Genomic DNA, 17,500 nt, shown 5'->3' with positions numbered 1-17,500 from the left:
AGCAGACCTTGTACAGTAAGTGATGTTTCATTACCATGAAGTCTTCAGTGAGTCTTAATCAGTGATGTAGTGGGGGGGGGGGAAGCAAACGTGATGCGTTTTTTGAAATTCTTGCTTAAAATGATCAAAATACGTCAATATTAAATGTTATTATAAATGTTACTTCATTACATATACACTTACTGCATGTAAATAAAACTTAATGGAGGCATTTGGATGTGTTTTAAGGGCTTTATAGGCAGAGTAGAGCAGCCTCCATAGGCCCCATTGTAAAATTTCCAAACATGTTTACGCTCCAAAATTTAACCTACCAGTGCCTCCATGGAAATGCCCCCCTCTACCTCAAAGAACTACTCACCCCCAAATCCTCCACACGACACCTCCGCTCCGGACAGGCTAACCTCCTCCAACCTCCGAGGACAAAGCTATGAACAATGGGAGACCGGGCTTTCTGCTCTGCCGCTCCCAGTCGGTGGAACGCTCTCCCTGACCACCTGAGGGCACCACAGACTGTGGATGTTTTTAAAAAAGGCTTAAAACCCCTTCTTTTAAAAAAAAAAAGCCTTTTTTTTTTTTTTAGATATATGCATACTAGTTTTAGCTATTTGGCTGTTCTAGTTTTTATTTTTTTAAATTTTGTATTATCTTTATTTTATTTTTTTTATTTTTTTTAATACACTCTAGCACTTTGAGGTTGTTTACTCAATGTAAAGTGCTTTTTACAAATAAAATCTAATATTATTATTATTATTATTATAACCTGTCAATAGCCGCGTGGTTTACTATGAAGTGATAAAAAAACGTAATGAATCAATGCACTAATCAGTTGATTATGGATTAATTGGATGGATCAGTGGTCCTCAAACTATTTTCGCAAAGTACCACACCAGAAAAATCAGCTGTCCAAGTACCGCCATTATGAGCAACATTAAAATACGGTACTGTAGCAGGCCTAAGTATTCATTAAAAACAAGGCAGAGGTTTTGTTCAGCATGTATTGCAGCATTCGGCCCTGCGATGAGGTGGCGACTTGTCCAGGGTTTACCCCGCGTTTCAACCCGAGTGCAGCTGGGATAGGCTCCAGCGCCCCCGCGACCCTGAGAGGGACAAGCGGTAGAAAATGTTTGAATGGGGGGGGGGGGGTCGGCAACCCAAAATGTTGCCGCAAAAAATGTAAAGTCTTATATATAAGTGTTATAATGAAGGCAACACATGATGTAAGTGTGTATATTAGCTATATTAGCCTACTATCAAAATGACTGTGTCGCAGACTGGCGCAAATCTTCGTTGACAGAAATTTTGTATTTTAATTTTTATTCTAAGCATTTTTGCAACATTGGAAATTATTAGTAAAACGGAGGCTTCTCACAGGATGAGATAACTTCTAGAAATGACTGGCTTTTAATGGCCAAAGGTATAGATGTGTGTGCCCAAGTTTAAGGAAACGGCAGGCTGTCGTCTTCTAATGGATTTATTACAATCTTTGCAAGCTGGGTAACTTTTGCTGTGGTCTGGAACAACATGGCACAGAAACAACTATGAGAAATGCAGCCAATGTTACATACAGATAATGTGTCATGAGACATGCAAATATCAATTAAATACAGAGGACATAAGTAAAGGAAATTAAATGAGCTCAGATATACCTACAAACAAGGCATAATGATGACAACTAGCCTAAATAGCATGTTAGCTTGCAGTCATGGATTGACCAAATATGCCTGATAAGCACTCCAGCAAATCAATAAAATCAACAAAGCGTACCATTGTGCGCAGCGTAAAATGTTTGGTGGACACAATGAGACAAAGGAGTGGCATAGAACATGTCTTTCTGTGGCAGCATTGGAGAAAGTTTGAACAAACAAACTAAGATGAGTTCAAGGATCGCTGAAATTAGTAGGACAAAACGGTGCTTGCCAAATCCTCTCATCAGTGAAGCATGTTTAATATAACTCTGGGATGTCTAACAATTAGGAAGGTTTGTGTCATGTTTGTCTTCCTACCGAAAATATATATTTTTTATTCATCTTTTTTCCATTTTCGCACATCTCTGAAAGAGGTCCATGGAGCCACTAGGGCGGCGCTAAAGAGCTGGAGGTACCCGTACCACAGTTTGAGAATACTGAGAAAGATAATTCTGGGATCTATTTTTTTCTTTTGGCACTTTTACTATACCTTTTTTATTTTATGTATATTTAACATAAGATGAGTAAAAATATGTTTGCATTTATGATTACATGTGTATTACAAAACATCTATTTTCTATTATGCAACTATTTCCAGAAACCTTCTATGACTCTAGACCTGTATTAGAATACATAAATCTGACTTGATTGTATATCAACATTTTGACATTTATGGGTATTTTTAAAAATATGTTTTAGAAATTAATGCATGTATTAGGAGAATTGTAAATTTAAAAGGTAAATATGCAACTATTTCCAGAAACCTTCTATGACTCAAGACCTGTATTAGAATACGTAAATCTGACTCAATTGTATCATCAATATTTTGACATTTATGGGTATTTTTTTTAAATATGTTTTAGAAATGAATGCATGTATTAGGAGAATTGTAGATTTACAAGGTAAATATGCAAGTATTTCCAGAAACCTTCTATGACTCTAGACCTGTATTAGAATACATAAATCTGACTCAATTGTATCATCAATATTTGGACATTTATGGGTATTTTAAAAAAAAAAGTTTTAGAAATGAATGCATTTATTAGGAGAATTGTAGATTTACAAGATAAATATGCAACTATTTCCAGAAACCTTCAATGACTCTGGACGTATATTCGAATAAATAAATCTGACTCAGCTGTATCATCAATATTTTGATATTTATGGGAGTTGTTTTTTTTTAAGATGTTTTAGAAATGAATGCATTTATTATGATAATTTTATATTTACAAGGTAAATGTGCAACTATTTCCAGAAACCTATGACTCTAGACCTGTATTAGAATACATAAATCTGACTCAATTGTATCATCAACATTTTGACATTTATGGGTATTTTTTTAAAAGATGTTTTAGAAATGAATGCATGTATTAGGAGAATTGTAGATTTACAAGGTAACTATGCAACTATTTCCAGAAACCTTCTGTGACTCTAGACCTGTATTAGAATACATAAATCTGACTCAATTGTATCATCAATATTTGGACATTTATGGGTATTTTTAAAAAAAAAGTTTTAGAAATGAATGCATTTATTAGGAGAATTGTAGATTTACAAGATAAATATGCAACTATTTCCAGAAACCTTCAATGACTCTGGACGTATATTCGAATAAATAAATCTGACTCAGCTTTATCATCAATATTTTGATATTTATGGGAGTTGTTTTTTTTTTAAGATGTTTTAGAAATGAATGCATTTATTATGATAATTTTATATTTACAAGGTAAATGTGCAACTATTTCCAGAAACCTATGACTCTAGACCTGTATTAGAATACATAAATCTGACTCAATTGTATCATCAACATTTTGACATTTTTGGGTATTTTTTTTAAAAGATGTTTTAGAAATGAATGCATGTATTAGGATATTTGTAGCTTTACAAGATAACTATACAACTATTTCCAGAAACCTTCTGTGACTCTAGACCTGTATTAGAATACATAAATCTGACTCAATTGTATCATCAATATTTTGACATTTATGGGTATTTTTTTCAAGATGTTTTAGAAATGAACGCATTTATTAGGAGAATTGTAGATTTACAAGATAAATATGCAACTATTTCCAGAAACCTTCAATGACTCTGGAATTGTATTCGAATAAATAAATCTGACTCAGTTGTATCATCAATATTTTGATATTTATGGAAGTTGTTTTTTTTAAGATGTTTTAGAAATGAACGCACTTATTATGATAATTTTATATTTACAAGGTAAATGTGCAACTATTTCCAGAAACCTTTGACTCTAGACCTGTATTAGAATACATAAATCTGACTCAATTGTATCATCAACATTTTGACATTTATGTGTACTTTTTTAAAAGATGTTTTAGAAATGAATGCATGTATTGGGAGAATTGTAGCTTTACAAGGTAACTATACAACTATTTCCAGAAACCTTCTGTGACTCTAGACCTGTATTAGAATACATAAATCTGACTCAATTGTATCATCGATATTTTGACATTTATGGGTATTTTTTTCAAGATGTTTTAAAAATGAACGCATTTATTAGGAGAATTGTAGATTTACAAGATAAATATGCAACTATTTCCAGAAACCTTCAATGACTCTGGACTTGTATTCGAATAAATAAATCTGACTCAGTTGTATCATCAATATTTTGATATTTATGGGAGGTTTTTTTTAAGATGTTTTAGAGATGAATGCATTTATTATGATAATTTTATATTTACAAGGTTAATGTGCAACTATTTCCAGAAACCTATGACTCTAGACCTGTATTAGAATACATAAATCTGACTCAATTGTATCATCAACATTTTGACATTTATGGGTATTTTTTTAAAAGATGTTTTAGAAATGAATGCATGTATTAGGAGAATTGTAGATTTACAAGGTAACTATGCAACTATTTCCAGAAACCTTCTGTGACTCTAGACCTGTATTAGAATACATAAATCTGACTCAATTGTATCATCAATATTTTGACATTTATGGGTATTTTTTCAAGATGTTTTAGAAATGAACGCATTTATTAGGAGAATTGTAGATTTACAAAATAAATATGCAACTATTTCCAGAAACCTTCAATGACTCTGGACTTGTATTCGAATAAATAAATCTGACTCAGTTGTATCATCAATATTTTGATATTTATGGGAGTTTTTTTTTAAGATGTTTTAGAGATGAATGCATTTATTATGATAATTTTATATTTACAAGGTAAATGTGCAACTATTTCCAGAAACCTATGACTCTAGACCTGTATTATAATACATAAATCTGACTCAATTGTATCAACATTTTGACATTTATGGGTATTTTTTTTAAAAGATGTTTTAGAAATGAATGCATGTATTAGGAGAATTGTAGCTTTACAAGGTAACTATACAACTATTTCCAGAAACCTTCTGTGACTCTAGACCTGTATTAGAATACATAAATCTGACTCAATTGTATCATCAATATTTCGACATTTATGGGTATTTTTTTTTCAAGATGTTTTAGAAATGAAAGCATTTATTAGGAGAATTGTAGATTTACAAGATGAATATGCAACTATTTCCAGAAACCTTCTATGACTCTAGACCTGTATTAGAATACATAAATCTGACTCAATTGTATCATCAATATTTGGACATTTATGGGTATTTTAAAAAAAAAGATGTTTTAGAAATGAATGCATTTATTAGGAGAATTGTAGATTTACAAGATAAATATGCAACTATTTCCAGAAACCTTCAATGACTCTGGACTTGTATTCGAATAAATAAATCTGACTCAGTTGTATCATCAATATTTTCATATTTATGGGAGGTTTTTTTTTAAGATGTTTTAGAGATGAATGCATTTATTATGATAATTTTATATTTACAAGGTAAATGTGCAACTATTTCCAGAAACCTATGACTCTAGACCTGTATTAGAATACATAAATCCGACTCAATTGTATCAACATTTTGACATTTATGGGTATTTTTTTAAAAAGATGTTTTAGAAATGAATGCATGTATTAGGAGAATTGTAGATTTACAAGGTAACTATGCAAATATTTCCAGAAACCTTCTGTGACTCTAGACCTGTATTAGAATACAGAAATCTGACTCAATTGTATCATCAATATTTTGACATTTATGGGTATTTTTTTCAAGATGTTTTAGAAATGAACGCATTTATTAGGAGAATTGTAGATTTACAAGATAAATATGCAACTATTTCCAGAAACCTTCAATGACTCTGGACTTGTATTCGAATAAATAAATCTGACTCAGTTGTATCATCAATATTTTGATATTTATGGGAGTTGTTTTTTTTAAGAGGTTTTAGAAATGAACGCATTTATTATGATAATTTTATATTTACAAGGTAAATGTGCAACTATTTCCAGAAACCTTTGACTCTAGACCTGTTTTAGAATACATAAATCTGACTCAATTGTATCATCAACATTTTGACATTTATGGGTATTTTTTAAAAAGATGTTTTAGAAATGAATGCATGTATTGGGAGAATTGTAGCTTTACAAGGTAACTATACAACTATTTCCAGAAACCTTCTGTGACTCTAGACCTGTATTAGAATACATAAATCTGACTCAATTGTATCATCGATATTTTGACATTTATGGGTATTTTTTTCAAGATGTTTTAGAAATGAACGCATTTATTAGGAGAATTGTAGATTTACAAAATAAATATGCAACTATTTCCAGAAACCTTCAATGACTCTGGACGTATATTCGAATAAATAAATCTGACTCAGCTGTATCATCAATATTTTGATATTTATGGGAGTTGTTTTTTTTTAAGATGTTTTAGAAATGAATGCATTTATTATGATAATTTTATATTTACAAGGTAAATGTGCAACTATTTCCAGAAACCTATGACTCTAGACCTGTATTAGAATACATAAATCTGACTCAATTGTATCATCAACATTTTGACATTTTTGGGTATTTTTTTTAAAAGATGTTTTAGAAATGAATGCATGTATTAGGATATTTGTAGCTTTACAAGGTAACTATACAACTATTTCCAAAAACCTTCTGTGACTCTAGACCTGTATTAGAATACATAAATCTGACTCAATTGTATCATCAATATTTTGACATTTATGGGTATTTTTTTCAAGATGTTTTAGAAATGAACGCATTTATTAGGAGAATTGTAGATTTACAAGATAAATATGCAACTATTTCCAGAAACCTTCAATGACTCTGGACTTGTATTCAAATAAATAAATCTGACTCAGTTGTATCATCAATATTTTTGATATTTATGGGAGTTGTTTTTTTTAAGATGTTTTAGAAATGAACGCATTTATTATGATAATTTTATATTTACAAGGTAAATGTGCAACTAGTTCCAGAAACCTATGACTCTAGACCTGTATTAGAATACATAAATCTGACTCAATTGTATCATCATTTTGACATTTATGGGTATTTTTTTAAAAGATGTTTTAGAAATGAATGCATGTATTAGGAGAATTGTAGATTTACAAGGTAACTATGCAACTATTTCCAGAAACCTTCTGTGACTCTAGACCTGTATTAGAATACATAAATCTGACTCAATTGTATCATCAATATTTTGACATTTATGGGTATTTTTTTCAAGATGTTTTAGAAATGAACGTATTTATTAGGAGAATTGTAGGTTTACAAGATAAATATGCAACTATTTCCAGAAACCTTCAATGACTCTGGACTTGTATTCGAATAAATAAATCTGACTCAGTTGTATCATCAATATTTTGATATTTATGGGAAGTTTTTTTTTAAGATGTTTTAGAGATGAATGCATTTATTATGATAATTTTATATTTACAAGGTAAATGTGCAACTATTTCCAGAAACCTATGACTCTAGACCTGTATTAGAATACATAAATCTGACTCAATTGTATCATCAACATTTTGACACTTATGGGTATTTTTTTTAAAAGATGTTTTAGAAATGAATGCCTGTATTAGGAGAATTGTAGCTTTACAAAGTAACTATGCAACTATTTCCAGAAACCTTCTGTGACTCTAGACCTGTATTAGAATACATAAATCTGACTCAATTGTATCATCAATATTTTGACATTTATGGGTATTTTTTTTTCAAGATGTTTTAGAAATGAACGCATTTATTAGGAGAATTGTAGATTTACAAGATGAATATGCAACTATTTCCAGAAACCTTCTATGACCCTAGACCTGTATTAGAATACATAAATCTGACTCAATTGTATCATCAATATTTGGACATTTATGGGTATTTAAAAAAAAAAGATGTTTTAGAAATGAATGCATTTATTAGGAGAATTGTAGATTTACAAGATAAATATGCAACTATTTCCAGAAACCTTCAATGACTCTGGACTTATATTCAAATAAATAAATCTGACTCAGTTGTATCATCAATATTCTGATATTTATGGGAGTCGTTTTTTTTTAAGATGTTTTAGAAATGAATGCATTTATTATGATCATTTTATATTTACAAGGTAAATGTGCAACTATTTCCAGAAACCTTTGACTCTAGACCTGTATTAGAATACATAAATCTGACTCAATTGTATCATCAACATTTTGACATTAATGGGTATTTTTTTAAAAGACGTTTTAGAAATGAATGCATGTATTAGGATAATTGTACTATACAACTATTTCCAGAAACCTTCTGTGACTCTAGACCTGTATTAGAATACATAAATCTGACTCAATTGTATCATCAATATTTCAACATTTATGGGTATTTTTTTTTCAAGATGTTTTAGAAATGAACGCATTTATTAGGAGAATTGTAGATTTACAAGATGAATATGCAACTATTTCCAGAAACCTTCTATGACTCTAGACCTGTATTAGAATACATAAATCTGACTCAATTGTATCATCAATATTTGGACATTTATGGGTATTTTAAAAAAAAAAGATGTTTTAGAAATGAATGCATTTATTAGGAGAATTGTAGATTTACAAGATAAATATGCAACTATTTCCAGAAACCTTCAATGACTCTGGACTTGTATTCGAATAAATAAATCTGACTCAGTTGTATCATCAATATTTTCATATTTATGGGAGTTGTTTTTTTAAGATGTTTTAGAGATGAATGCATTTATTATGATGATTTTATATTTACAAGGTAAATGTGCAACTATTTCCAGAAACCTATGACTCTAGACCTGTATTAGAATACATAAATCTGACTCAATTGTATCATCAACATTTTGACATTTATGGGTATTTTTAAAAAAAGATGTTTTAGAAATGAATGCATGTATTAGGAGAATTGTAGATTTACAAGGTAACTATGCAACTATTTCCAGAAACCTTCTGTGACTCTAGACCTGTATTAGAATACATAAATCTGACTCAATTGTATCATCAATATTTTGACATTTATGGGTATTTTTTTCAAGATGTTTTAGAAATGAACGCATTTATTAGGAGAATTGTAGATTTACAAGATAAATATGCAACTATTTCCAGAAACCTTCAATGACTCTGGACTTGTATTCGAATAAATAAATCTGACTCAGTTGTATCATCAATATTTTGATATTTATGGGAAGTTTTTTTTTAGATGTTTTAGAGATGAATGCATTTATTATGATAATTTTATATTTACAAGGTAAATGTGCAACTATTTCCAGAAACCTATGACTCTAGACCTGTATTAGAATACATAAATCTGACTCAATTGTATCATCAACATTTTGACATTTATGTTTTTTTTTTTTAAAAGATGTTTTAGAAATGAATGCATGTATTAGGAGAATTGTAGATTTACAAGGTAACTATGCAACTATTTCCAGAAACCTTCTGTGACTCTAGACCTGTATTAGAATACATAAATCTGACTCAATTGTATCATCAATATTTTGACATTTATGGGTATTTTTTTCAAGATGTTTTAGAAATGAACGCATTTATTAGGAGAAATGTAGATTTACAAGATAAATATGCAACTATTTCCAGAAACCTTCAATGACTCTGGACTTGTATTCGAATAAATAAATCTGACTCAGTTGTATCATCAATATTTTGATATTTATGGGAAGTTTTTTTTTCAATATGTTTTAGAGATGAATGCATTTATTATGATAATTTTATATTTACAAGGTAAATGTGCAACTATTTCCACAAACCTATGACTCTAGACCTGTATTAGAATACATAAATCTGACTCAATTGTATCATCAACATTTTGACATTTATGGGTATTTTAAAAAAAAGATGTTTTAGAAATGAATGCATGTATTAGGAGAATTGTACTATACAACTATTTCCAGAAACCTTCTGTGACTCTAGACCTGTATTAGAATACATAAATCTGACTCAATTGTATCATCAATATTTCGACATTTATGGGTATTTTTTTTTCAAGATGTTTTAGAAATGAACGCATTTATTAGGAGAATTGTAGATTTACAAGATGAATATGCAACTATTTACAGAAACCTTCTATGACTCTAGACCTGTATTAGAATACATAAATCTGACTCAATTGTATCATCAATATTTGGACATTTATGGGTATTTTAAAAAAAAAAGATGTTTTAGAAATGAATGCATTTATTAGGAGAATTGTAGATTTACAAGATAAATATGCAACTATTTCCAGAAACCTTCAATGACTCTGGACTTGTATTTGAATAAATAAATCTGACTCAGTTGTATCATCAATATTTTCATATTTATGGGAGTTGTTTTTTTCAGATGTTTTAGAGATTAATGCATTTATTATGATAATTTTATATTTACAAGGTAAATGTGCAACTATTTCCAGAAACCTATGACTCTAGACCTGTATTAGAATACATAAATCTGACTCAATTGTATCAACATTTTGACATTTATGGGTAATTTTTTAAAAGATGTTTTAGAAATGAATGCATTTATTATATTTACAAGGTAACTATGCAACTATTTCCAGAAATCTTCTATGACTCTATACCTGTATTAGAATACATAAATCTGACTCAATTGTGTCATCAATATTTTGTATTTTTTTTAAGATGTGTTACAAATGAATGCATTTGTTAGGAGAATTGTAGATTTACAAGGTAAATTCTGCAGGTTTGAGTGCATGAAAGACTAACGTTTTGATGTAACACATTTGCTTCTTGCATGAGGGTCTTTAGGATGGAGGAGGATGATGATGATGATGATGGTGGTGGTGGAAGAAGGGTGCAGCAGCAGCAGCAGCAGAGTATTAAAAAGTGCAAAGCAGCTCCCTGATTGGCCACTCAGGCTGCAGGCTAAGCCCACTCCCTTTCATCCCTAAAAGAAGAAGGCCGAGGGAGCCTATGGGAGAGCTGGACTGTCTCCTCCCACGACGTGCACGCCAAAGTTGCCCTCTTCAACTACTTCCACGCAGCCAGCAGACATTCCACTCAAATGCACCAAGGGGGGAAATAGTATCTGCGCTTTTGTGCCCAACTCCAGACTTTTAAGCACCTCATTTAAAAAATATATATAATAATTCTACACTTAATTCTTACAAAAAGGACATTTTAGGAAGAGCATCACTCCACACATCCTTTTCCTCTCTCATGAGAATTATATATTTTTCTCCACCTGGGATTGGAATTTCGCTGCATTTTTTTCCCTCCTTTTTAGAACATTTTTTTTTTTTTTTTGTTCACCCCTACTCCTGTTTCATTTTGGACTTTGTGAGAGCAACAGCAGCTGCGGCTTAGACTGGTGCAGCGGTGGTGGTGCTAACCCAGCTGCAAGGATGGCTACTTTGCCCGGAACAGTGCCTCGGATGGTGCGCCCCACGCCGGGCCAGAACTACCCACGGACCGGCTTCCCTCTAGAAGGTGAGACACAATGCATGGAGGTCACGCATTATTTTTATTTTCTTATTATTCTTGAAAAAAAAAATGTGTGCAAACATTTGTAATAATAATTTTAAAAAATGTCATAAATATTTAATATTTTAATATTTAATACGTTAAATAATTTAACACTAAAATATTTTCCACTTTTTTCCTGACTTTGTATTTTTTTGCACCATTTAAAATGACAATACGCACTATATAAGCAACATTAATACACCATCCATCCAATTTTCTACCGCTTGTCCCTTTTACACAATATTATGTATTATTTTACCCCAACTTTGACAGTGAACGAGCCCACAAAAGAGGCAATCTAATTGTTAATTCGGCGAGAACTCTCCACGCGTACTTGAGGTGTCTGAGCACACGGCCGTGGGAGGATGAGGATGAGGAGGAGGAGGAGAGGGGATGGAGTGGGGTACCACTTTCTTATTTGCATGCATTTATGGCAACCGTTTTCCCATTAGGATCCAGTGCGTGCTCAAGTGGCTTGAAGTGAAATGCGCCTTAAAAAAAAATAAAGGAGAAAAAAAAATGAGACGTCTTTTGCTTTGCAAGTTGGCAGAGCTGCGTGGATTTGTTGGAGTGGGCGCCGCCGCAAATGGCAAATAAGCCACAAGAGAAAAGGATCACATCAATATTTGGACAGCATGACTAGGAATAATCAAGGTGGTGGGAATCTTTTAGTGGCTCTCCAGCGTGAAATTGGCTGCGTGGAGTGCATCCTGATTTTTTTTTTTTTTTTTTGTTTTTTGTTTTTAAATGTGCAAATAAAAAAAAAGGTTAATATTATGTGTTGTCCTCCCATAGTGTCCACCCCTCTGGGCCAGGGTCGCGTCAACCAGCTGGGCGGCGTGTTCATCAACGGGAGGCCCCTGCCCAACCACATCCGCCACAAGATCGTGGAGATGGCGCACCACGGCATCAGGCCCTGCGTCATCTCCCGCCAACTGCGCGTCTCCCACGGCTGCGTGTCCAAGATCCTGTGCCGATACCAGGAGACCGGGTCCATCCGCCCCGGGGCCATCGGAGGCAGCAAGCCCAGGGTGAGTGCGAGGGCGCGGGGCCCTAAATACTCACTTGGACACGGTCAGACAGAAATCCATCCATTTTCTACCGCTTGTCCAAAAATCATAATGTAATAATAATCATCATTAACCTGTTTTTTTATGGTGATATTTATATTTTTTTACAACTTATATGTAATTTGATTCCTTATAGCATCATGAGTATGTGTTTATATAATTGATCATAATCATATTGATTGACATACATTGGTCAAAATATTAGGTACCCCTGCACATTTAGTCAAATATACATATTGTATATCATATTCAGTTATTTTAATATTGTTTTATTAATACATTGTTTGTTACGACATTGATTCATTTCATATAATATCATAATTGTGTTTTATAATGGATATTGATTTTACACTGGTCACAATATTAGGTACCCCTGCACATATAGTCAAATAAATATATTGTATATCATATTCAGTTCATTTAATAGTGTTTTATTTTTATATTGTTTATTACAACATTGATTCATTTCGTATAGCATCATAATTATGTGTTTTATAATGCAAATTGATTTGACACTGGTCAAAATATTAGGTACCCCTCCACAAGTATATCATATTAAGTTCATTTAAAATGGTTAGAAAATGGATGGATGGGTTTTGTTGTATTATTTATTTCAATGTTGGTTCCTTTCGTATAACACTACAGGTTTTTTTTAAATAATTGATCATAATCATTTTGATTGACATGCATTGGTCAAAATATTAGGTACCCCTGCACATATAGTCATATGTACATATTGTTTATCAAATTCAGTTCATTTAATATTGTTTTATTTTTGTATTATTACAACATTGATTCCTTTCATATAGCATCAAAACCTTGTGTTTTATAATGGATCTTAGTCATATTGATTTTTGCACTGGTCAAAATATTAGTTACCCCTGCACATATAGTCAAATATATTGTATATCATATTCAGTTCATTTAATATTGTTTTATTATATTTATTACAGCATTGATTCCTTTCGTATGGCATCAAAAATTGTGTGTTTTATAATGGATCTTAGTCATATTGATTTTACATTGGTCCAAATATCAGGAACCCCTCCACATGGTCAAATATACATACATCATATTAAGTTCATTTAAAATTGTTTTGTTGTATTATGTATTTCAACACTGATTCATTTCGTATAACACTAAAATAAAGTGTTTTTTTTAAAATAATTGTTCATAATCATATTGATTGACATACATTGGGCTAAAATATTAGGTACCCCTGCACATTTAGTCAAATATACATATTGTATATCAAATTCAGTTCATTTAATATTGTTTTATTGTTATAGCATTTATTACAACATTGATTATTTTTGTTTAGCGTCATAATCTTGGATCTTGGTCATATTGATTTTACACTGGTCAAAATATTAGGTACACCTCCACATGGTCAAATAATTATGATAAATGGGTTATACTTAGTGGATATCACATTAGGTTCATGCAATATGGCTTTGTTGTATTAATATTTATTTCAATGTTAATCCCTTTTGTATAACACTAAAATAAAGTGTTTTTTGTTTTTTTTTAAATAATTGATCATAATCATATTGATTGACGTGCATTGGTCAAAATATTGGGGACCCCTGCACTGTGCACATAAAGTCAAATATACATATTGTATATCATATTCAGTTCATTTAATATTGTTTAATTATATTTTTTATTACAACATTGATTCCTTTCTTATAGCATCATAATCTTGTGTTTTGTGATGGATCATAGTCATATTGATTTTACACTGGTCAAAATATTAGGTACCCCTACACATGGTCAATTATACAGTGTATATTATATTACGTTCAGTTGATATGGTTTTGTTGTATTAATATTTATATCAACGTTGATCCCTTGCATATAACACTAAAAGAAAGCGTTGTTTTTAATAATTGATCATAATCATATTGATTGGCATATATACATCGACTGGTCAATATATTAGGTACAACTGCTCTCGCACACAAATTAATAATCACACTGCTAATATTTGCATCGGTTTCTTTTGTAACATGCACAATATATATTTTTAATCTGGTCGATCATTCGCTTTAATATTAATAACATATTGGATATTAAACGTTAATTATATAATTTCATTGACTTCATTTGTGCTGTACATTTTTATTTGCATATATATGTCAATATTAATAGGAATCCAGTCAATGGTGACAAAATTAAGAACATCTGCACCGACACACACACACACAAAAATAAATTAAAAATATAATAAAATAGTATCAGTGCGTTTTAGTGTGCACTTATTGTTTTCATAATCTGGTTAATCATTGACCTATCAAAATATTAGGTACCCCTGCACCGTCAAACATATAAATGTATTGTTTATCATTTTTAGTACATTGAATTTTTCATATTATTATTCTATACATCAACTGGTCAAAATACTGCATGGACACACATAAAAAGAACAACTAATTACAATGCTGTATCAGTTTCTTATAGCATGCACAGCATATCATTTTTCATAATCACGTTAATCCTTCATCGGTCACATTAATCGGTAACATTGGGGATATACTTTTGTTGTTTTCATTTGTGCTGCACTATAGATTTAAGTTTGTATTTGTTATTAATACATACTGTGTAGTTCACGGTCACAATATTAAAGACACACACATACACACACACCAAATTAATAACAATGCTATTGCTATTACAATTGTTGTATTGGTTCCTTTTGTAGCATGTATGCATGTATGTACATATTTTTTCAAAATCAAGAGAATCATGAATACCTGTCACAATATTAGGACCTCCTGTCTCTCTCATATTATATTTATTATAACTGTAATAACAAATTCAGCACTAAACATTAACATGCTATAATTATTTCCAGACTCAGTTGTGGACATATTCTCATGAGAAATAGAAAATATATATGTGTGTGTGTATCTATGTATGCATGTATGTGTGTGTACGTATGTATGTATATATGTATGTGTTTATTAATGTGTGTATATATGTATGTATGCATGTCCATCCATCTTCTTCCGCTTATCCGAGGTCGGGTCGCGGGGGCAGCAGCTTAAGCAGGGAAGCCCAGACTTCCCTCTCCCCAGCCACTTCGTCCAGCTATGCATGTATATATGTTTATTAATATATGTGTGTATATATATATATATATATATATATATATATATATATATATATATATATATATATATATATATATATATATATATATATATATATATATATATATATATATATATATACTATTAATTGGCATATAGTCAAGAGTCACAATTTTGAGTATACTCCTGTTTTTAACTAGAAGACGCAATTCAAGTAAAAAAATTAAAAAATAAAAAATATTACATTATATTAAATTTGTGTCCTGATCAGCCTAATTGATGTCAAACTTAATTACTTTTTACAAAATAATACTCATTGGGGTTAAGTTTTACACTAGTATATACTACAATAGTGATAATAACAACAAAACATATAAAAACAATTGTATGAAGATTTTAAAGTAAGATTTTATGGTCTTTGTTATAATTTTATTTTATTATAATAATGATATGAATAATACAAAAATATATAGATGTTTTTTAATGGTACTACTTGTGGTATGAAATAAAATGTTTAGTCAAAATATATGAAAAAAACCAACATATATTTGTTTGACTACTATCAATTGGACTGAAATAGTTTTCCATTTTGACCCAATATGAAAATCAATAAATTGCATATTAATTCAAATTAAATCATCTTCTTATACCCCTTTTTTTTTCCTTGCCCCCCCGCCCCCCTCCCCCCATTACTTCCAATTTACAGCAGGTGGCCACTCCTGACGTGGAGAAGAGGATCGAGGAGTACAAGCGGGAGAACCCGGGAATGTTCAGCTGGGAGATCCGGGATAAGCTGCTGAAGGACGGCGTGTGCGACAGAAGCACGGTTCCTTCAGGTGAGGCTTCATCTGGTAAGCTACTTTTTTTTTTTTAAACTTTATTATAGGAGCCAACATCAAGCATCACTTATAATTAAAAAAAAAAAAAAGAAAAAAAGGTGTGTGTGTTGGGAAGGTTGCATCATGCAGGTGTTGAAATGTAAATATTAGAAAACATATGATTTGACTACTTGTATGCAGTGTCTGAAAGGATGATTTATTTGGTTGTGTTCTGGGGTTGTTGTTTTTTTAGGGGCTAACCACCCATTTACCTTTTTGTTGCCATTAGTGAGCTCCATCAGCCGCGTTTTGAGGGCCCGATTTGGCAAAAAAGATGACGAGGATGACTGTGATAAGAAGGATGAAGACGGAGAAAAGAAAACAAAGCATAGCATCGATGGCATCCTCGGTGATAAATGTAAGTTAACAGAATTGGCCCTTTTTTTAATGTCGATGCCTTCTATTTGCATGTCACCCACCTCAGTGTTAATGCAGGCCGGCCATGGCAATACTTCCAAACATTTAAAACACGCTTCCTTCCTTTTGAGGCTTTCCCTTGGGATATTTGGACACATTACTCCTCTTTTATTTTACACCCCGGCCCAGCGTTCACTCCATTATTTATGAGCGCCTTGGCAGAAGGTATTTAGCTGCAGAAAATTAATTTGTGTTGCCTCATTCATTCATGCTTAGCCATTCATCAGCTCGGTTAGTGAGGACCCTTTAAACGACCGCTGACCCTCCACACAGCGGTGACATTCTCCCCGCTTGTCTCTTTAAAGTGGGAATCGACGCTCCTCTAATTTCAGTCAAAAGCAGCTGTTATTAGGTCATATATATGTTGTTATCCACTATAATTTATTCAAATTAATATTGTCAGATTTTTTAAATGTCTCTCAAATTTAACTGGACTGGAGATGGACGCCGGTAAGACCCCAGCTAACAGGGCAGACAGATAATGTGCTTACAATTTAAAATATTATTAACAAAATACATAGTAACACATAG

General features: G+C 31.5%; 1 protein-coding gene across 6 annotated transcripts in view; it reads left to right on the top strand.

Moving 5' to 3' along the window:
• Positions 1-17,500, top strand: part of pax7a (paired box 7a) — a 317,190-nt gene that overhangs the window by 138,496 nt on the left and 161,194 nt on the right. For 3 of the 6 annotated variants that reach the window (XM_062037927.1, XM_062037929.1, XM_062037925.1), the window contains 4 exons: positions 10,796-11,476; positions 12,308-12,543; positions 16,381-16,525; positions 16,782-16,910. In XM_062037927.1, the coding sequence (XP_061893911.1) occupies positions 11,392-11,476; positions 12,308-12,543; positions 16,381-16,525; positions 16,782-16,910 (595 nt within the window). In that variant the 5' untranslated portion in view covers positions 10,796-11,391. Of the gene's footprint in view, positions 1-10,786; positions 11,477-12,307; positions 12,544-16,380; positions 16,526-16,781; positions 16,911-17,500 lie in introns of all 6 variants that reach the window. The other 3 variants (XM_062037930.1, XM_062037928.1, XM_062037926.1) reach the window with 2 other exon arrangements.

The sequence above is a fragment of the Entelurus aequoreus genome, linkage group LG26 (genome assembly GCF_033978785.1).
Source record: "Entelurus aequoreus isolate RoL-2023_Sb linkage group LG26, RoL_Eaeq_v1.1, whole genome shotgun sequence".
Lineage (NCBI taxonomy): Eukaryota > Metazoa > Chordata > Actinopteri > Syngnathiformes > Syngnathidae > Entelurus > Entelurus aequoreus.
Note: the sequence above shows the minus strand (reverse complement) of the source record. Positions and strands in the feature narration are given on the sequence as shown.